The following is a 23,073-nucleotide window of genomic DNA, read 5'->3' as shown; positions in this document are numbered from 1 at the left end:
AGATCCCACATTCAGCTGTCATGTGTAATGCAGGACTAGAACTCACAGACTCCTGGTTTTTAAACCAGCATCTTAACTACTACACCAAACTGGCTCTCTTGAATGGCCACTTACTTGATAATTTTCACCTTATCTATTTTCCTAAATGTTGGAAGGTGGCATTAGACATTCACAATCAGATTCATACACCACTGTTTCAATTCTGTCTGAAAACAGAGGCACAGAAAAGAAACCTGTTTTATCTATCTAAGCTTTATTGTGTGGCTTTTCGAAGGATTTGACAGTTCTCTTGCTTTCATAGTCCCAGTCAAATAAGAAAATATTGGTTTTTAGCCTTTAAAGGGCTATTCCACGTAACAGGGAGATTGCATTTGGTCTTGCTGGTTGAAAGTGAAACCTGTTTAATTTCTAAAATCATTTCTCTTTCTCTCTGAACTGATCTTGAAATATAACCATTTCAGTCCAGTGCTTCCTCAGGTGGAGAATAAATGTGGTTTACAAGCCTTCCCCACTTCCCCTCCCTTTTCTTCCTTTGCACACTTCATCAGCACATCTAAGGCTAAATGCTATTGCTAAACTAATTCTCCAATACATCTGAATCTGAAACAGATTTAAACTTCAATTAAAAATCTTCATTTTAAACAAATGTTTATCTTGATGTACAAACTGAAATTATGACTCCTAGTTCAAATTTAAGGGGACCTTCATTATTTGATAAATACACCTCCTTGCTCACTAAAATTTGGATTGATTTAATTACTTCTAAACTGCACCCTAAGATAATAGCTCATTTATCACTTTTCTTTTCTTTGAACATGTTTTCCCCAGACTTTATAAATACATGAGACCACTGTGAGAGAACTGATTCCTGATTCACAAGAAGTAGCATCACAAGATGTAACATACTGTCTAGTTTATTGCCAGCCTGGTATCTTTCAAAGAAAGCTGCCATCTTCTATTGTTTATAATAGAAGTAGAACAGCTAACTTAATTCAGACACAATAACATCTTGATATAATGGAAAGAAAACAAAAGCTGGGAAAAGCATCATGAACTCAAACATGGTTCAGCTGAATCTGGGAGAATACAAAATTTCCTAATGTCATTCATAAACATATCTTTTTTTGCTTAATTTGTTTAGGCCAAAAAATGGTGGAAAATACTGTGTGGGGCGCAGGATGAAATTTAAATCGTGCAACACTGAACCATGTTCCAAACTAAAGAAAGATTTCCGTGATGAACAGTGTGCTGTCTTTGATGGAAAGCATTTTAACATTAACGGTCTACCTCCTAATGTGCGCTGGGTTCCTAAGTATAGTGGAAGTAAGTACATCAGTAAAACAACTAGGTGCGAGAATTCGCAAGGAATTTGTTTGTTTGTTTATTTGATTTATTTATATCCTGCCTTTATTTTTTTATAAGTAACTTGAGAGGATGAACTCAAGGCTAATACTCCTTCCTCCTCCTATTTTCCCTACACTGCTGGCTGCTGGTGAGGAGGGGGCCGCGGTGGTGCACATGCCCACAGAGAGGGCTCTGCGTGTCGCCTCTGGCACGCATGCCATAGGTTCGCCACCACTGGATTAGAACAATCCTTTGCTTAGGCGGGCCCAATCTCTCTACCTCCTCTTTGTTTTTGTTCCTATTCTTCAGGTAGGACAAGCTCACTTGTCCCCTGTTTAGCTATACTATTCTCAGGAAGTACAGATAGTCCTCAACGTATGACGAGTCACTTAGCAACTGTTCAAAGTTACAATGAACCTTCCAAAAGCTACTTATGAGTCAGTTCTAGAGTTCTGATGGCTGCATAAATGACCACATTTTGGGTACTTGGCAACTGGGTCACCTTTATGGTCATTTGCAGCGTTCTGTGGTCATGTGACTGCAAATTACAACCTTTTCTGCCAGTTTCTGGGCTTTTCTGCCACTTTTTGGGCAAAAATACCTATAGGAATACATTGATTCATTTAATAACTGTGGTGTCACTTAGCGACCGCCACATTTCCTTAACAACCACAATGTTCACTTAATAACTGCCACAAAAAAGTTGTAAAATTGGGTTCGGTCACATGGGTGCCTTAACGTATGATGGCCATGAATTACAACAGAAATTCAGGGCTTCATTACGGTCGTAAGACAAGGAATATTGGTAAGCACCATTGGCATCTGGTGCCTGTTTGTCCTTTTAACTGAGCTGGGAATAGCCCATTGGGTAAAAGATCGGTAATTTGGGCCAAGCAGATGTTGGCAGAGTTTCTCTTTATTTGTTTGCTTGTTAGTTAGTTTTTAAAATTTATTTGCCGCCTATCTCGCCATGGGGCTACTCTAAGTGGCTTACAACAGTAAAAACAGAGAAATGAAAAGTGTAAACATAACAATAAAGTAATGGAGCAACAGAACAAACAATGAAAAATAAAACAATGATACAGCGATGTGAGAATAAAAGACGGGCAGGGGGGGAAGCAGGAAGCAAGCAGGGAGGTGGCGTTTGCTATCAATCTAGTAACTACCTCCAGTGTGGTACTCTCCCATTGGGGTTCCCAGGCCAAATGGTAGAGCCAGGTCTTCTGGTTAGAATGCAATATTGCAGGCTAACTCTGCATTCTATTGCCAGGTGTTCAATCCTGACCAGCTCAAGGTTAACTCAGCCTTCCATCCTTCTGAAGTCGGTAAAATGAGGACCATATTGTTGGGGGGCAACATGCTGCCTCTGTGAACCGCTTAGAGAGGGCTGTAAAGCTCTGTGAAGCGGTTTATAAGTCTAGGTCAGGGATCAGCAACCTGAAACAGTGAAAGAGCCACTCGGAACCGGTTCCCTCAGAAAAGGAAAAACTGGAAGCCGCAAAAAATGTGTGCGCATGCGCGTACATGTACACATGCGCAGAACAGGGTTTGACTGAAGAGTGGAGCCAAGGCGAGATATGCACCTACCCTGCATATTTGAATTAATTGGTTGAAATTTTTTAGTCCCACTTTTTTGTTTTTTGGACTGCACATGGCAGAGGACTGGGAGCCGCAGGAGACGGCTGAAAGAGCCGCATGCGGCTCCGGAGTCGCGGGTTGCAGACCCGTGGTCTAGGTGCTATTGCTATTGCTATTCTTCCAGAAGGATAGGATGCTGGAGGTTAATCTCACCTTAGAGAGTAAGATGTTCCAAAACCTTGAACTGCACCCGGATGCAGATCGGTAGCCAGTGTAGTTCCCAGAGCTGAGCTATAATATGAGCCATTCTGGGGTCCCCAAAGACTGCTCACACTGCTGCTGAAGCTCCCAAATGGATTTCAGGAGTAGCCCCATGTAGAGTGCATTAACTCAGAGGCTGCAGCATGAACTCAGTGCTATTGGTCAACAACAAGAGAACTTTCTTATCAAAGAAAGTGAAAGACCAGATAGAAAATAACCGGATTATTTTGCTTTGACAGTTTTAATGAAAGACCGGTGCAAGCTCTTCTGCAGAGTGGCAGGAAATACAGCTTATTATCAGCTCAGGGACAGGGTTATTGATGGCACCCCTTGTGGCCCAGACACAAATGACATCTGTGTACAAGGACTTTGTCGGGTAAATGTTACTTTATTTTGTTTAACAAGCTAACTATTTTCAAACATGGGTCACGTTTTCCATCTTCTCCTCACATGAACTGATAATTATGTGACATACCCTTAATTTAAGCCAGAGCTCTATTTTATATAATTTGCACAATAGTATTTCTGTTTTACATTACTCCTTGGCTAACCACTGGAAGTGGTAGTAGTAAAGTTCCAAATTGTACAGAATGTCAAGTATGTCAAGCATAAATAAATGCCATCCTAAAGAGAGATGCTGCTTGGTCCCAATGCATGGCTATGTTATGCCAAGTGCGAGAGCTTGGAGGCATCAAATGCCCAAAATGAATCTACCAAAAAAAAAAAGTCAGTCCAATCTAAACTGGATTTAGCACTAATTGCTTCCTGCTTTAGCAGATGTGTTGCCATTTCTCTAAGCAAGAACAGTTCCCTATTAATAGTATAGTATTTGTTTTCAGCGGGGAAAAAATCTCCTATTTCATGTCCAGCAGCTCCAAGTTAACTTAGATCGGGCTTTAATTTTGAAGAACTGCTGTCAGTTTTATTTATTTTATTAAATTGTTATCCTTCCATTATTACTTTATAGTTAACTGAAGGAAATGAACATACATAAACTCCCACCCAGTGGTGGGATTCAGCCGGTTCACACCAGTTCAGCAGAACCGTTAGCTAATTTTTTGTTGCCCAGGCCCAGAATGGACTTCCGGAAGCGGCATCAAACACAGACAACCGGTTGTTCACATATTTGAATCCCACCACTGGTCCCACCTCCTTCCGTTTTCTCCACAACAACAATCCGGTGAGGTGGGTTGGGCCGAGAGAGAATGATTGGCCCAAAGTCATCTAGCTACCTTTCATGCTTAAATTGAGACTAGAACTCACAGACGTCTAGTTTCTAGGCCAGCACCTTACCCGCTACACACCAATCTGGTTCTCTTTAGTTCAGTTGAGCTTAAAATGTGTGTTCTTTTTTGATCCTGCTAGCCACACAAGCCTGACTGAATTAGTAGCTACACTACATCTTGTCACTCGTGCAAATGCAAGCTGATACAAATTTTCCATTCCCTTTTCCTGTCGTTCACCAAATACTTACTCGCATCCAGAGACTTACTTACATAGCAAGGGAGGCAAAAATAATCCTTACCCATCTCAGGAAGCAGAGATAGAGACTGAAATCTCCCTCATTGCATGCTGAGTTTATTTTACACCTGTCCTCTTACACAAAAGCTCGAGGTTTTTAAGAAGAGATTGGACAACCATTTGTCTGAAATGGTATGTAGGGTTTTCTGCCTGAAGAAGGGGTCGGACTAGAAGACCTCCAAGATCCTTTCCAACTCTGTTACCCTGTTATCTCGGGACCAATCTTGGCATGAAATTTAAACACAGAAGAATTTATCTGAGGAGAGCCCTGCTCCCCACACCACCTTCCCCGCTTCAATTGCTTTCCTGACCGTCTTCCAAAGAGCCTGTTAGTCAGCCCTTGAGAGACAATTAAGTTTGAAGAGACGAGATGTGAGCAGAAAATCATTTTCCACATTTCCATCAGACTTCCACTAGCTTAGGAGTATTATTGTACCAGGAAGACAGCATGCCAGGATAATTCCTTGTGTGTCATCATCCTTCACAAAGTAGCAGCTGCAGCAGCAGGGAACACGGATGGGAACCAGAAAGCCTGTATTGATCTGCACGGGAGTCCTCCGAGTGTTGCGTGTGTGCACCGCTTGTTCCACATGCAATACAGATTGTACTGAACTAAATGGGCTAATTGTCTGATTCAAGTAGAAATCAGCTCTATTCTCTATTGCCACTAAATCCTCTTTTGTTTGAAAATGATTGAAAAGCAGTGGAGAGGCTAAAAAGAAAAAAGTATATTATACGTATCCTGGGCTTTCTGTTTCCTCTGTTTCATCAGCTCAGCTGCAGTGTCAGAATTGAAACAGACACGTTGCTTCTCTTTCTAGAGAGACTTACAGGATTGGCTTACACATACGTATTTACGAGAACTGTTTAGGTGCCAGGCTTCCCATAAAACGATATAATTTAACTAGGGCAGATATAAAAGAATGTCCTGTTTGTAAATGGGAGTCATTTCCTTCCCTAAATGTCTGAAGAACTCTGAAAATGCAGTGCAGGAATTACTCTATTGTAAATGAGAAGCTGGTGGAGAAGTATCTAAGATCACATCGTTGTAAGTTTCTGCTTTAAGTGGGAAACTTATTAATAGTAGAAATCTTACTTTCTTAGGGTTGCAGAAGACCTACGTAGTTGAGATTGGCATTATTATGGACAAGTGAACATAGATAATTGGAGCAATTGTAGTCATTTTGTTGGGATCACAGTTGCATTCGTGATCTGGCTGAAAGCTTCATAAGCCTAGCACTTAATAACCCAGACTCATCTGTTGTTACAACTGCTACCCATTTCCACAAGGCATAATAATCTTTGTGTAATCTCTGTAGCTCCAGGAGTTCACCTGCCTATCCTCTCACTTATCTCCCAGCGTGCTGTATTGCTTTGCACTTCACATGGCTTGAAGCATGCTTACTTTTCATGTCCTAATAGGAGGATGGTTATGATTATTATAGCTTAACAGGATATTGGAAAAATAAAGAATGAATGTGCTGTCAGAGGCCATTGCTGGTAGTATGGTTTTCATTTGCAACCCTGTAAATTCTATCTTATTTTCATATTTGTCCAATTTCATTCTGAACCTTTCTTTCTCTAAAGCAAGCTGGATGTGATCATGTGCTCAATTCCAAAGCCAGAAGGGATAAATGTGGTGTGTGTGGTGGCGATAATTCATCATGCAAAACCATTGCAGGGACATTCAATACGGTGCACTATGGTAAGAAGAGAAAAGCTGTTTGCTAGCAAACTTAACCATATGTGACATGTTTTTAAAAACCAGTACTATAATGAATAAGATTTTGCTTTCAGTTTTTTCATATTTTTTTGTTTCTTGCTATTTGATGATAACATGAAAGTTTTCTACTTGATTACTGTGATGTTGAATCATAGCAGTTTTTCTTTTTTTATCATTATTATAAAAAAATACCAAGGCTGCACGTATGCATGAAAAGCTTGACTTTCTGGCTTGTCTTCTCAGGTTATAACACTGTGATACGCATTCCAGCCGGTGCTACAAATATCGACGTACGGCAGCATAGTTACTCAGGGAAACCAGAAGATGATAATTACCTTGGTAAGAGGTGATGCTCTTCAGCAACTGCAAATTAATGTTATTCCCTTCAAAAAAAATAAATGCTCTTTCATATAACTGTTAGTTTGGGAAAAGACACAAAAATCACAACGGCAGTCCTCGTCTTACAGCCATCACTGAATCTGCAAATTTCGGTCATAAGCGGTGACGGTTATATAGTAGGTCACCATGTGACCATGCCTGATTTTAGGATCTTTTTTGCAGTGAATACTGCAAAAAGTACTGCAGTATTCATAAAGTGAATACTGCGGTTGTTAAGCAAACGCCATGATCATGAAGCATAGCCATTGCTCACTATGAGGCGTTTTTTTTTGCCAGAAACTGGAAGTAAACATTGGTTTCTAGCAAAAATGCCATAAATCACAGTCACGTGACCATGGGATGCTGCAAATGGTGGTAAATGTGTACCACTTGCCAAATACCCATAAGGCAATGATGGTATGGGTATATGTAGCCAGAGGTCATAATCTTTTTCAGGGTCAATTGTAACTTATTAAATGATCAGTCATTAGTCAAGGACTATTTGTATTGGGCCTTCCCATATCATTTTAGGATAGGCTCGTATGAACACTTCTTAACAGACGGCCATTTAGTCAAGTGTTAATAGTACCACAATTAACACTAAGGGTTGTTTTTAAAAAACAAAAACAAAAAAACTCATCCTATTCAGAAGGGAGGGTAGAAAATAGACATTTTATTGATACTCTCACTTCATGTGAAGGATAAAGGCTAAATTTCATAGACATGGGGCATTTTCTTGGGAAAAATTAACTCCCTTCCACCTTGAGTGCGCTATGGTCTGGAAATTATAATATGCTAATTGCGTCTGCCAGTACCTTCCCCCTTTGTGATGTATTTCCTATCCTGCTCATGATGCTGTACTAGGATCCACCCCTTCTGGGTTGGACTTCCTCCTTCTTGCTCCCTTGTGTTCCATCCTCCATTGTAACATCTGAACACAAGCCATGCGGACAGTAATCCTGTTACTGTCTTTCGACTGTTCTGTTACAAGGAATTAAATTCACAATACAATTGCCTGTAACAGAACAGGGACGGTTTTGCCATTGCCAGCAATGGGGTGGGCACGGTTTCCGCATGACACCCCTGTTCTACAGGAAGTCCTTGACTTAGAACTGGTCACTTACTGACGATTTGAAGTTAGAATGGACCTCACCAGGGGTATTTAGAATCCTGTTCCAAAGTTCTCATGACTGTCCACTCTGGACCATCGGGTGCTTTTTGGCAACCAGCTCACATTTACTGTTGCATGACAACATTTTATTACTTTTTTGGGCGGAAATGACATTTACTTTGTTTTCAGTAAAATCTGCCCATAATGAACAGTTGATTCACTTAGCAACCACAGCATTCACTTAATGACCACCGCAGAAAAGATTGTAAAATCAGGCCAATCACATAGGTGATCACTTTACAACCATCACTACTTACAACTACTTACCTGTAATAGGCATGCTCCATTACAATCCTAAGTCAAGTACTGCCTGCACGGTATTTTGGTGTGGTTATTGTTGAAATCACATTCAGGTAAAATGAAATCCATTCTGGAAAAAAATAGGTACCGTAACTTGTTCTTTAACAGATATTGTTCCAGCATTATAGCATATGTTTATTCTGAATATAGGTACAGTTCAAGTATACCTGAAAAGCATGCTGCAGAGTATTCCAGAGTAATTGTGTAATCTAGTCCGTTAAAAAGCAAACTCTCCAGGTTATGATTTTTTGTATTGTGGGGTTGCATCCGGAAAACACAACTTCTATGATTGTCATTTTCTAATTTATTCTAATTAGGCTGCATTTTAAAGCAGAATTTAAATTATAGAATTCCTATTAAGTAAATAAATTGATTTCTACACTGCCAGAAGAACCACAATCATTGGGTTGTCTAGAAGTAAAATGAATAAATCAATATCAATATTAAATGCACTGTAATATACTTCCTGGTGTATGTAAGAAAATTACTGTGATTCATTTTTTTGTTTATCTTTGTGAACACAGCATTGTCAAGCAATGAGGGCTTCATATTAAATGGAGACTATGTTGTCAGTATGTTTAAGAAGGAAATCAAAATTGGAAATGCTGTCATAGAATACAGTGGCTCAGACGCTCCCGTTGAACGAATCAATTCTACTTACCGCATTGATCAAGAAATAGTTCTTCAGGTGAAAAATCTCTTTTTTTTCCCCCTAAAAGAAAATCAAATAGATATTGCTCTTTTTTAATGTTTATGGAGATGAAATAGTACAGTTCCTCCCTTGATGTTATGCTTTTCTTATCTTTTTCTTCTCAGGTTTTATCAGTGGGTAATTTATATAACCCTGATGTTCGATACACATTCAATATCCCCATTGAAGATAAACCTCAGCAGTTTTATTGGAATATCTATGGACCTTGGCAGCCCTGCAGTAAACTCTGCCAAGGTATGTGGCTTTAAAGGGATTTGAAAAACCCAGACAATATATATAATGGTTTTGATTTGTTAAAGGGGATGCTGTATTAATAATTAGATGATTTAATATGGTGGGAAATAGATAACTTTTAGAAAATAGAACAAGAGTATACTCAAATAGATAAGATGCGTATTTTGAATATTAGATTCTGTTATGAATTGAGATAAGGAAAACTTTGGTTACCTAAAGCCTGGAAATTATAAATATCAAATGTTAAATTTGAATATTGATGGGAAACTAAAAATTGGGGGAAAAACCAATAACAGGACATTGATTGTCTATAAAGATTGAATGTAAAAGTAATTAAGATTAGTATAAGCTAAAATTTTATTGATAAATGGTAATAATGATGTTTTACTTAGTTGATATAATAAGAACTGTATTAGCTTAAATACGAGATAGTACATATTAAGGGGAAAAGAGCGGAAATATTTGATGTTGTAACTTGAGACTTGTACTAAAGATTTTTGCATGTTGTTGAATTATTGATTAACCCAGCCAGCACTTTGCTTTTTAAATACCTAAATGTAAAATTAGACAATTAATAAAATATTATTATATAAAAAAGAAAAATAATTCCAACTTTACATTTCCAAAAGCTGTAGCAAGATGATGGATGCTGTCTTTTAAGCTGCTCACAATATTAAGACCCTTCTTAGTACTTTAGGCTGACTTGAAGGAATCTTTATGTCAAAATCATGACCGCTGCCCTGCATTAGAACTAATGTCTAACTAAGTCTAGAAGCTAGGAAATGGTGAGTTCTTAGGTATAAATCCAGTTGATTGATTCTGGGCTAGTTATCTCTCAGTTCAGGAAGCAGACAAGCGCAAGCCACTCCTGAAATCTTGCCAAGAAAATTTGGGGACCAGTCCAGGCAGTCACCACCAGTCAACATTGACTCTAAGACATCAAAGAAAACAACAGCTCTACATTAAGTTGTCTTCTCTTGTGCTACTCAAGATAGAGAAATAGCATAAGCTACTAAACACCAATGCCTAGCTTACAACCTGATTTTATGACCTTTTTTTGCCAGGGTTGTTAAGCAAATCCATGGTCATTAGGTAAATGCCATAGTTGTTAAGTAAAGCAGTGGTTTTAGTATGGGTGTAGTTTTGCCAAAAAGCAAAAGTAAATGTTATTTTTTTTTGACAAAACTGTTGTAAAATGCAGTCCTATGGCTGCAAGATTCTGCAAAGGGCCATAGATATGGCTCAGTTGCCAGGAGTTTCATGTATGGTCATATGGCCACAGGGGAACCTTACCATTGGAACTTTGAATCTGGGTCATAAGTACCCCCCAGGTAGGTCCATCAGAATTTTGAATGTTGACTAAGTTGAGGAATACCTCTATACCAGTGGCCCCCAACCTTTTGAGCATCAGGGACTGGTTCCATGGAAAGAGGTTTTTCCGCGGATCAGAGGGGCTATGGTTTCTCATGCTGCCTGCATCCCACAGAGAGGCCTTTGATTGTTTGCACAGCCCAGTTTCTGGCATGCTGTGGCCTGGTGCCAGTCCTTGGCCCGGGGGTTGGGGAACCCTGCTGTATACTGCTTTTTATAGTTCAAGATAGTGTGTGTGTGTGTGTGTGTATGTATGTATGTGTGTGTGTATGTATGTGTGTGTGTGTGTGTGTGTTTATATATATATATGTATATGTATGTGTGTGTATGTATGTATAGATAGAGAGAGAGATATAGATAGAGAGAGATATATATATATAGAGAGAGAGAGAGAGAGAACTCCATTCTGCTATTTTTCCCACAATAACTCCCTTGTGAGGTAGGTTGAGTTGAAGGAAATGGCTGACTTATGGCCATTTCCTGGATAAGGGTAGACTTCTACTCCAAACCTTAATACTACCTCATATACCCTGTTTCTCTGAAAATAAGACCTAACCGAAATATAAGCCATAGCATGACTTTTCAGGATGCTTGTAATATAAGCCCCCCCCCAAATAAGCCTCAGTTAAGACCGTTAGCCTGACAGATGCAATTTAGTACCATGTTGTTAGCTGCAAAGTCGTGTCCGACCCATCACGACCCCACGGACAATGTTCCTCCAGGCCTTCCTGTCCTCTACCATCTTCTGGAGTCCATCTAAGCTCACTACTGCTTTAGTGACTCCATCCAGCCACCTCATTCTCTGTCATCCCCTTCTTCTATTGCCCTCAATCTTTCCCAGCATTAGGTTCTTCTCCAGTGAGTCCTTCCTTCTCATTAGGTGGCCAAAGTATTTGAGTTTCAACTTCAGGATCTGGCCTTCTAAAGAACAGTCAGGGTTGATCTCCTCTAGGACTGACTGGTTTGATCGCCTTGAAGTCCAAGGGACTCGCAGGAGTCTTCTCCAGCACCAGAGTTCAAAGGCCTCAATTCTTTGGCGCTCAGCCTTTCTTATGGTCCAACTTTCACTTCCATACATTGCAATTGGGAAGACCATAGCCTTGACTATACGCACATTTGTTGACAGGGTGATGTCTCTGCTTTTTAGTGTGCTGTCTAGATTTGCCATGGCTTTCCTCCCCAGGAGCAAGCGTCTTTTAATTTCTTGGCTACAGTCCCCATCTGCAGTGATCTTGGAGCCCAGGAAAATAAAATCTGTCACTACCTCCATCTCTTCCCCATCTATTTGCAAGAATTGAGAGGGCCAGAAGCCATGATCTTGGTTTTCTTAATGTTAGTACCATATTTCCCCCAAAATAAGACCTAACCAGAAAATAAGCCCTAATGCATCTTTTGGAGCAAAAATTAATTTAAGATCTGGTCTTATTTTCAGGGAAATACGGTATTGACACTAACATATTATGGGAAGCTGGAAGTTTGAGACATTATGGCAAAAATAGGAAGGAGTATCAAACTGGGCAGCATATTTTCCATCTTTCCTTATAACATCAAGAATTGCATTTCTGCCCACATACTATTCTCACATTGTAAAGTAAACTTCTGTAGGGAGATATAAATAAACTGTAGGGAGGTATAAATAAAATTATAACAGGCACCTGGAAGCTGTTCACATAAATCAGACCTGGGCATTTTATGCCCCCCCCGGCCATATTGAGGTCTTTGGTTGTCACTGTCCAGCCTGCATGAGGTCAATCGGAAATTAGAAATCAAATGTAAATAAGTGTCCACAGTGCTTTTTTTGTAAAAGAAAAAGGTGGCGGAACTCACGCATGTCATACAGCCCGCCTTGCCTACCCTACAAGGTTCCATCCAAAAAAGGTGCCGGAACTCCGTTCTGAGCATTCTATGAGAAAAAAAGCCCTGAGTGTCCAGCATGCATGCAATATTTATTTATTTATTTATTTATTTATTTTATTACATTTATATACCGCCCTTTCCCTATAACTTCTTGCTTTTATATTGAAAGCAACGGCTATTTTTTCTCCCAATTTACATGTGTTCATGCCTGCATGCCTACACACTTTCACAGCTCTTTTGGTTCAGCCCTCTACAACAGCCCACCGTTTCTCATTTGGCCCCCTGGGAAAATTAATTACCTACCCTTGACATAACTGATTGATATGACTAATTTGTCTCAAGCAAAATGGCCTTTGCTTCATCCACACACCTAATTGCCATTGAAACATCTACAATTCTGAAGACATCTGTAGGAATAAAGGCATCTAAGCTTATATAGACAAAGTATTGCACTACCTCTGTGGTCAGTGTTTGAGCCAGCAGACTTCCCATTTTTGCCCTTGTACATTTTTCTAATGTGCATAGTGCTGTGTCTTTATGGTTTCACTTTCACTAATAGTCTGTGAATACCAAATTAGTGCTGTATCTTGCTGCTGTAGTGGCAAGAATCAGAGCCAAAGAATAACTGACCTAGGCAGCCAGCAGACCTAGAAAGATTTTATTACTCTGATTAATCTTTCATAGCCCTTTCTGTCCAAGGCAATGTAATGGCTGACTGTTATGAGCAGACCTTTTCCATGGAATAACTTACTGCTAGAAATTTGCTCCAAGTTGAAATTAAGTTTAACAAACCCGAGAAACCCATTTCAGTCTCTAAAGCTCCCAACCAGTAGCTTTTATTACAGCTTTACAGGTGGGGAGTTGAAACTGAGAAATAGTGATTTTGCCATGCGTTATTAATTAATTTATTAATTGATTAATTAATTTTCAATTCTAAGGCTAATTTTTCCTTTCCTAAATCACAATGGCTGTTCCTATGTGGAGCCAAAAATCTCAGTTTTCAAGATGATGGGAGGGAAAAAGTAATCTAATTGTAAAGTAGATTAACATTAATGGAATTAATAAAGTTAGGATGTATGAGAAAGGCAGGGAAGTAACCAGTTTGACCTTCAAATATGTTCTCCTTGATAGTTTTTTCTTAACATGTGCAAAATCTTACTGTTTAAATACATGTTTTTCCAGTCTTCCAGTGCTGCAAATTCTGGATCTGCATTGCAATTAATTTAGCATCCTGGCCTTACTTTTTCCTAGGAGACTGATCTTTTCAATAGGCTTTTCTCACTGGTCCAAGTTATTCTTTTATTTTCGAAGCAAAAGTTGCTCCCTCTTTTTTCATATCCAACAGGATGGATACTGTCCTACAACCTTGGAAATTCAGTTAATGGGTTACTTATTATAACCACAGAAGAAGTATAGACATCTGAGAACTGGATGTATCAAAAATTATCTAAGGTTTTTCATGTATGAATTGCTTGTTCCCAGTTCCCAGTGTAGGCAACCATTTGAGCGGGGTGAAAGATACAGAGAGGAGCTAATATAAAATGTGTATTTATTTTATTTATTTTATTTAAATTCCATTTATATCCCACCCTTCTCCGAAGACTCAGGGCGGCTTACAAGCTTAGCAGTAGCCTTCATTCTATGTATATGCCTGCTTATTAGGGCTTTCACACACACCCGAAGCGGCATTATTACAAAGTCAGCTTAATTGCCCCCAACAATCTGGGTTCTCATTTTACCTACCTCGGAAGGATGGAAGGCTGAGTCAACCTTGAGCCTGGTGGGCTGCGAACCTGCACTAATTGCAGGCAGCTGGTGTTACTTAAGGAGGCATTAGCCCACTGCTCCACCAAGGCTCTATTGTGATGCAGACTATAGACTTTTGGATGCAAATACCAAAGTTTGTATTAGAAGCCTTTATTCACAGTAAAAGTGGCCTAAATATAGAGAGATAATATACTCCCTCCAGACTTCCCCGTGCCTTCAACAAATCTCACTGTGGTAGGACTAGCATATATGGACTGCATAACTCAGATGACCTTTAGACATGGCAGCAAGGAGATACAGAAACTCTTGACTCTTTGTTGCCCTCTGGTGGAGTTCTTCATAGCAGACATGGTCCCTCACGTTCAATATTCCAGTAGAAATTATAATGAAAGAATAGCGCAAAAACGAAGGAGGCAGCAAACAAGTATTCCCCAGCTAGATGTTGCCTCAGCAGCAGCTCAGCTAACACTGGGAATAGAGTTCTCATCCTCATCCTTTCTTTCATTCTCTTGTCACCTCCTTTTTGATGCTTGTGAAGGAATGAAGAGGGAGGAAATTTGTATGCAGAATCCCAACAGACAGCAAAGGTGTTGTGTTTTCTGCTATTTTCTTAGGAGAAAAGTATTTTATTAGGCTGAGCTGAGTTTGCACGGCAAGCTTTGCCAGATTCCTTTTTTTTAAAAGGTTTTTATTGATTTTTTCCCCATACATTCAATAGTATTTATTCAACAAAGGCGCTGTCTGAGTTTACATTCACTAATCCATACTTAGTTCCTAATCCTTTATTTTTTCCTCTAACCATCGATATTTTCTGGCCAATCAAAGTTTGGAGCACAGACTTTTCTGATGGCTGAGTTTAAGACGATCTTTTAGAGCAGGGGTGTTAAACTCAATTTCATTGAGAGCCACATCAGCATTGTGGTTGCCCTCGGGGGGCTGGGTGGGTGTGGCCAGGGTGGGCGCAGCCCACTGGGTGGGCACAGCTGGAGTGCATATGGCCTACTGGGTGGGCATGGCCAGCTGTACATCATTGGCATCAAGGGTGCCTATGGGGGCCTGGGCAGGAGTGGGACAGATCTGGGGGTCTCTAGCAGAAGGAGGGTCTCTGGGCCAGGGCCAAGGCAGTGGGGGCCATTCCCTCACTGTTTCCAGGATGGCTTCGGGGGCCACATGAAACCACTTTGCGGGCCGGATCTGGCCCCCGGGCCTTGTGTTTGACATGTCTGTTTTAGAGGAAGAGTTACGAGTTCTTCCAAAATGTGTGGTTGCCTTAGTGATGGCAGGTGGAGACTCTAATGGGAGACCAGATGTTCTGACACTCAGTAGCCAGTTAGGTGCTAGTAGGTTCTTTTGGATCCAAACCGAAAACAAAAGAAAACACCCATGGAACAAAGAGCCCAAAGGTTTGAGATAATATACCGTAAATTATGAGAGAAGGTATACCTAGACATCTACACCTGCAGTTAGGAACTCTGAAAGGACTGTAGACTGTAGACACCTCTTTCTCATGCCAGATGAAATGTTGCACACTTCTTATTCCATCTACACTGAGAGTTTCCACTCTCACCCTCGCTTCTCTTGGTTTAAATAACTTTTCATGGGTGAGGGAGATTGATCTAATTAGTACCTGGACAGGTCTGCCCAGAACATTCCAGAGGAGATGTATGTTCTTGGCATCTCTCAACTCATCCTCCCTTATGAAGAGTTATACATTTATTCTTTAGAGCCAGTTTGGCGTGGTAGTTAGAGGCCCCAGAGTAGAAAATAAGAGGCCGTGAATTCTAGCCCTGCCTGAAGCATAAAGCCAAGTGGGTGACCTTGGAGCAGTTTCCCTCTTTCTCAGCCCTTACAAAATCTGGTCAAGAAATCTGCAGGAAAATGTGCGGGCATTCACCAGGAGTCAACACTAACTCAAAAGGCATTTCTTCTCCCCCCCCCGACCCCCCAATAGTTGTTTTTTAAGTGATAGGTTGAGGTAGAAACATAAATTTAGCAAATGCATGTGCATCACGTTCAGTACAAAATAAAAATCAGTTACCCAAAGAAATAAGAATGCAAAGCCAAGTAAATAATGCAATATTGCATCGCATAATATGCCATTTATGTAAGATACCAAGACAAAAGTAGATCGTACCTTGCCATTTTTTCTGCATGAATACTAGAAGATGATTCCTTGTTTTGCTGCAGGGAATAAGCTAGTCTGGGGCCCTTCCCTTCCCTTTTCCTTACCCATCCTCACTGCTGCTGAGGGTGGGGCCTGGCCCCCAAACTCTACCATCATTGTTGCAGAGGAGACAAAATTGTTGGCTTGAGAGATTTGCACAACTCTTTTAGCCAGAAAGAATTGCATAAATTATACAAATATTAAATTGGCTGAAGCAGTCATTCTAACAGGCAGCTGGTGGAGAGGTATGGAACTGTTAACCTCACTATTATTTATTTCTGACTTCATCACTATTCTGTCTTTAATGAAACAAAACACAAAGAAGAGAGCACATACTGTAGCTATTTAAACCTCCTTTAAATGTAGCAAGTGGAATAATCATACCTGCAGTCAATGTCAGTGGATCAAGCTCTGCGTTATGCTCACACACAGTAGTAGCTGCCCCTCCAACCCTCATTATAATTTAACATAACTACACAAATTCATCACACATTGTTTGGAAGGGGTGCTTGAACCCTGCATCTGCAAAAGGCTTGATTTAGGAATTCCCTCATATTTGACATTTTTGGAAATTAAACATGGGAGAGTGGGGTAAACTTCAGTTGCATCAAGCAGCAGTTCTCAAATACAGCCAGGTTTTGAAAAGCAACCTTCAGATATCCTGGTGTTTCAGTTCCTCCAGCCAGTGTAGATTGTTTAGGAAGGGCATAAACAATATTTAAAACCTATCTAAATATAGGCCTATTTTGGAATAGATGTATGGGGGAAAATGAGTTCTTTACCCTTTATGTAATTGTATTTGTTTCATTCTTTTCAGGAGAACGAAAAAGGAAACCAATTTGCACCCGGGAATCTGATCAGCTCATGGTATCTGACCAAAGATGTGATAAAATTCCCCAACCTGATCCAGTGACAGAGCTGTGTAATTTAAATTGTGAATTAAGGTAAGGCAGTTTTATAGACTCCATTGTTTTGGATTCCATAATTTAAATTTCGGGCCCAAATGGCAAAAGAAATCTCAGGACCGTATTGACTGGATTCACACGGAAGAGGCCTTCATCCTGCAGTGGACAGATAATGGCTAAAATGATGAATGATGAATTTAAGTTTTAAATGTTGTACAAGTCTTAGAACCATTCATCAGCAAACATTTGAAGATACAATAGCACTGAAAAAAGTGACTTATGACCAGTTCTTGCACTTATGACCATCGCAGCTTCCCCAAAGTCATATGATCAAAATTTGGGCAGTTGGCAACCAGCAGGCATTTGTCACGGTCACATGGTCATGAGATCACCATTTGTGACCTTCTTAGCCAACTTTCTACAATCAAAGGCAATGGAGGAAGCCACGTTTGCTTAACGACTATGTTTTTCGCTTAACAACTCCAGTAATTTGCTTAACAACTGTGACAAAAAAAAGATCATAAAATCAGACCGGACTCACTGAACTTGCTTAGCAAGGGAAATTCTGATCCCAATTATGGTTGTATGTAAAGGACAATCTGTACATCACAGTGTAGAATGTTGTTCCTTCCATATGGGTTCAATCAATCAGAATAGAGCTGGAAGGGACCTTGGAGGTCTTCTAGTCCAGCCCCCTGCTCAAGCAGGAGAACCTATACCATCTCAGACAAGTGACTGTCTAGCCTCTTCTTAAAAATCTTCAGTGATGGAGCACCCAAGATTTCTGGAGGCAAGCTGTTCCACTGGTTAATTGTCCTTACCGTCAGGAAGTTTCTCCTTAGTTCCAGGTTGCTTCTCTCTTTGGTCAGTTTCTATCCGTTGTTTCTTGTCTTGCCTTCTGGTGCTGGGTGCGGTGAATCCAGTTCTGTCACCACAGAGCAATAACAGGGTAGCCGTTTGTTCTATACAACTTTCATTTCCTGTGGAGTCAGCCTAAACTTAAAGGAAAGTATATTGCGGTGTAATCTCATAGATATTAATATTTTATATTGGGGCACTAAAAGCATTCAAAGCAAAATTCAGTTTTTTAAAAAAATAATCAAAATAAAATGTTAGGTGGCAAAAAAAGCAAATTAAACAACAACAGTAAATTACAGAAGAAATCATTAGTTTCCACTTTTCAACGGCCCTATATACCGTAAGCCTCCCCAGAACACAGTTAATGAAGACTAGGCATGGCACTTAAGGAGATCGTACTTTTCTCTGAGATTACAATAAAATTTAGTAAGGTCATTATGATTGCTTTGGCAAATGCTCTTCCTCTTTCGATCACAAAAGTTATATCTGTAGATCCTACAATTCCATTAAACCTTCTGTTTTTTTGCCATGTCATGCTTTTTATGTACTTAAGGTATTCACTTACTGTATTTTGATGCCATTAGAGATGAAGCTAGTTACTAACTCCTACAGGCTGAAAAGGGAATTAAAGCATGGTGGCTGGGGAATTCTGGGAGCTGAAGTCCAGTTCTCTTAAAGTTTCTCTTAAATTGAGAAACACTCTTCTAGCTTCTGACGCTGGATTGTGTGTATGTGTGGGGAGAGGGGACAGTGAAGATGAATGTGGCATTTGTGCCATACTTGTGAATTTGAGGAAGCACTTGCTATTTCCAGATCAGTTGATTTGATTAGGAAGTCAGTGATTTTGGCTCTTGAGTTTACCTACTGTGTGTACAAACGCCTTTGTTCTCTTTCTGGAGTGTACTGTAGTGCAGAAAGGTTCGGCCATTCCCTTGCTCCCCCTGCCCTATTGTGGTCTAGATTTCTACTCCCCTGATGGTAATGCCAGCAAGGTAACAATGATCTTGAGAATGCTCGCTCATTCTTTGGGAAGCCTCACGCTGTTCCCTCTCGGTGACTCTGCAGATGGTTGTTTCTCCATTTCTACAGTCATTAGCTTATCCCCACCTAACAGCAAACTGCGCAGCAGAAAAAGGAAGTGAGCCTCTCTCAAACGATGCGAGGGCCCCCAAAGGAGCAGCCGAGGCCCACACGTATCCCCCCAAGCTGTGGGTGAGCCTCCGCGGACAATATGGATTTGCCTCAGTCATGTCATAGGGAGGGGATTAGGTGGGTTTCGTTTTTAAAACGAAAGGGGTCTGGAATGTGGGTGTTTAAACATTTCCTTTCATCCAGAATTTTCTATTATTCCATGCTTCTCCCCTCCCTCAGAAAAAAAAAGTACCTGGGACTGTTCATAGATTAATGAGAATAACAGGGGTGTGGAGGAGGGTGAGACCGTTTTCCCCCCCCCTTCCCTAATCAAAGTGCATGTTACCGAAAAAGCAGCCAAGATATTTTTCACATGTAACAGGAAATCCCCCAAGTTCATTTTCCTTTTTTTTTTTTTGATAATCAAAAATCCATTAAATGACTAACCATTCTTCAGCCCTTTTTCTGATACTTAGACCGTCCCGCTGAGACTGTGCCTGACTCTAATGATCGGTTGAACGTGATTTCTACTCTCCCTGTGCGCACATTTTTAAACTGCATGAATAGGAACCTCGCTCACTCATAGGCAAAACAATTGCCATCAAACAATTAAGAACACTATGCTTTTTTCATCTCATATTAGAGAGTGCACAAAGTTCACAATCCCAAAGAACGCGCATTGTGCGGGAGGACAGAATGCCAATTATTACTTAGAGTGTTTCCTGTCTTCCTTGCTAGTTTCCCCCTCATGTTTGTTCGTTTATTTATTTATGAAATTTACACACACACACACACACACACACACACACACACACCATCTTACTGTCACGCAGTTCTGGTCATAAAAGTAGTGCTAGAAACATGAAAAGATTAAATATTAAAATAAACCGAGATTAAACAAGTTAAAAACTAAAATACACTGGGGTGGAGGTGGGAATCTTCTTTCTAGTCCACTAACCGCCTCCAGTGTGGAACACCCCAGCAGATCTAGAGTTTGGAAGACCTCGAGGATGGGGTTGGATCTCGCCTCAAGGGGCACAGTGTTCCACAGGATGGGAGCCTTGGCAAAAAAAGGCGTTTCTCCTGGACCCTACCAGGCCAGAATTCCTTTACCAATGGGGTCCGCAGCATCTCCTTCTGCCAGATCCAGGGCCAATGTTGGTATCCCTTGGGCCAATGACCAGCCTGACATCTGGGCTTCTTAGTGATGGCATCAATAATTATGAAATTTCGGCATCAGTCAGACCTGACTGGACCTGCTGTGCTCATTTTCATTATTATTATTTTTTTTTCAGTCTTTTAACTTTTGGATTTAGGGGGATGATATTGCTGCCGTTTTCTACTTGGTTATTATTTTAACCATCCACCTTGCTATTACTAATCTTGTAACTTTTTCTGAGTGTTGAGAATATTTCTGTTGCTGGGTGGTATAGATTGTAAATAAAAATAACCCATTTTAAATTTGGCGCCATAGAAAAATTAATTGGTAGCAGAAAGTAGTCACTTAGGTTGTCATTTTCTACTTTGACTGTTAAAACAATAGAAAAACATTTCCGAAAACTGTAGCTGGAGGAATATGCTGAAGGTTACCCGATGCCTTTTATTTGAAAGGACAATAAGAGTTCCATATTTTAGGTTTTTTTCCTATTCTCTCTCCCCAAGAAGATCACAACTCAATAGAAAGCTCTTGTTTTGGAACAGTAAGCTCCATAAAATAAACACCCATATTCTCTTTCTCTGTCTCCATTCCCAATACTATTTAAAAAGGGGGTGGGGAATCTGCATTCATTTGGCAACCACAACTCCAACCACAAAGTTATCCAATTTATCATGGACAGATCCTTTCTTTTAAAAGCATTTGAAATTGGTAACGTTGTAGGGTTCTTTTTTCTTTCTTTCTTTAATTTTCCTTTGGGGATGCTCTGGTGATTTTTCAAATATGTTGCTTCTCTAAGTACATGTGAACCAGCTCTTTTGTTTCTGCCTGCCTTCTCCAAAGAGAAGACTGTAAAAATTGGGGTCCACAGAGCAAAGAGTTAGTACACTCAAAAGTCTGTCAGACAGTAACTGTACAGCAGTAGTTGACCAGATGGGTGCTTTAGCAGTAGACATTGCTTCTAGTAATAAACGGTGATGGCTGGATTGTTGTCATATTTTTTTCCTAGGTTTAACAACAGAGTAAGGGCAGCTGTAATGAGCTGCTCTCAAGCCAAGAGCAGCTCTTATTCAGCTGGTCCTCATCAAGAGTGCTCTGGCTACAAAGCTGTGAGGCTGGATTGCATTTCCAGCTTCATCTAGCTATACTGGCCTTCTCAAATATCACACATTGTCACCTCATTGTTTCTGGTACTCCAAGGAGCATCAGATAAAAGGGCGAGGAGCCCACAGTTGCTTAACAATCAGAAAAAGAAACTTAGGATGGATTGGCCCTAATTGATCAGACTGCAAAGTCTGTGACAGTGTCACTGCTAAAAGTGACAGCAGGAAATTTGTACTTTCAGACCTCCAAAATTCTGTTAACACGGCTTTACGACAAAGTAGAATTAAGTTATCTGGCATTGTTTTCTATCTGATTTGCCTGGGAGGGCTGAAGAAGGAGAAGAGGGAAATGCTTTCAGGGCTGAAAGATTCTGTTCGTGTAACATTACAATAAAGAGAAAGCTAGTACTCCTGAGTGTGCACCTTGTCTGGACCTACCTTGCAGGACAACCATCTTTCTACATCATTCTTCCAATAGACAAGCACAAACACAGTTTTTCACATATGTTAAACAAGTTGCACAGCCGGTCAATAAGCACGGGCATTTTAGCATCTCTGCAATTATACCATCTACATTCTTACTATTGGATACTAAAAGGTGTAGCATTCATTTCAAGTCCATCCCTCAACCTTGGGATTCCTGTAGAGCTGACTCTAAATTTCCAGCATTTTCTCACTTCAGCTTCATCCCAAATCATGTATTTACTTTTATTTTTAATTTGATTCATTCTGCTGGAGACTCCTTCACTCACTTTCCAGCAAAGCACCTTGCATTTCCTCTGTCTCTTTTAACCTTAAACATCTCTTTTTCTCATTGCATTCCTAGCACCATTATACTTATATTGTGTTAATGGCATGCTAGTAGCTGTGTGGGAGACAATTAAGATGGCTCCTGCCTAGCAGTTCTCAGAGTACATGTTTAATGGTGCAAATAGTTTGGTTTAGTTTGGCAAAATTGCTGCCTATAGGTGAAGAACAATAAAGGAAATTGCATCTAAATTTTTAGATGCAATTTTTTGGGAGAAAATGAAAAAAAAATGAAGCATGCTTACAACTATGTTACATATTTCCCTTGTTTCTGTTTTTGCTTTTGGTCACAGACACATTTTTGACCATTTAAAGAGCTTTCTCTTGCAGTGGTTGCCTCTGCTAATACATTATCTCAATTTTCCATAGGTGGCATATTGTCAGAAAAAGTGAATGCTCTGTGCAGTGTGGAATGGGCTATAAAACTCTGGAAATTTCCTGTGCCAAGTACAGCAAGCTTGAAGGCAAAGTTGAAAAGTATGATGACCGATACTGTACTGGAATACCCAAGCCAAACTCTAGGGAAAAATGTTCAGGAGACTGTAACACTGGAGGATGGCGCTATTCAGCCTGGACTGAAGTAAGTTGGTCCTTTATGGGATAAAAGCATAAGAGCGTGCTGGGTGGGAGAGAAGAATGATACAAAAGAAAGTCAAAATGGTTAGAACTATATTTGTGGTATAAACCAGAAGTCCCCAACCTTTTGGGCACCAGGGACTGGTTCTGTGGAGA

At 40.2% G+C, this 23,073-nt stretch overlaps 1 protein-coding gene across 1 annotated transcript in view; it reads left to right on the top strand.

Annotated features, from left to right (window-relative positions):
• The window catches only part of ADAMTS9 (ADAM metallopeptidase with thrombospondin type 1 motif 9), a 160,444-nt gene that overhangs the window by 59,516 nt on the left and 77,855 nt on the right, over window positions 1–23,073 (top strand). Inside the window, exons 13-20 of the mRNA XM_083355935.1 lie at window positions 1,142–1,323; window positions 3,423–3,559; window positions 6,292–6,409; window positions 6,671–6,766; window positions 8,801–8,964; window positions 9,093–9,222; window positions 17,199–17,325; window positions 22,711–22,921. Of these exons, the coding sequence (XP_083212061.1) occupies window positions 1,142–1,323; window positions 3,423–3,559; window positions 6,292–6,409; window positions 6,671–6,766; window positions 8,801–8,964; window positions 9,093–9,222; window positions 17,199–17,325; window positions 22,711–22,921 (1,165 nt within the window). The remainder of the gene's footprint in view (window positions 1–1,141; window positions 1,324–3,422; window positions 3,560–6,291; window positions 6,410–6,670; window positions 6,767–8,800; window positions 8,965–9,092; window positions 9,223–17,198; window positions 17,326–22,710; window positions 22,922–23,073) is intronic.

This window comes from Vipera ursinii, assembly GCF_947247035.1.
Source record: "Vipera ursinii genome assembly, chromosome: 2".
Classification (NCBI taxonomy): domain Eukaryota; kingdom Metazoa; phylum Chordata; class Lepidosauria; order Squamata; family Viperidae; genus Vipera; species Vipera ursinii.
This window is presented reverse-complemented; position numbering and strand designations above follow the sequence as displayed.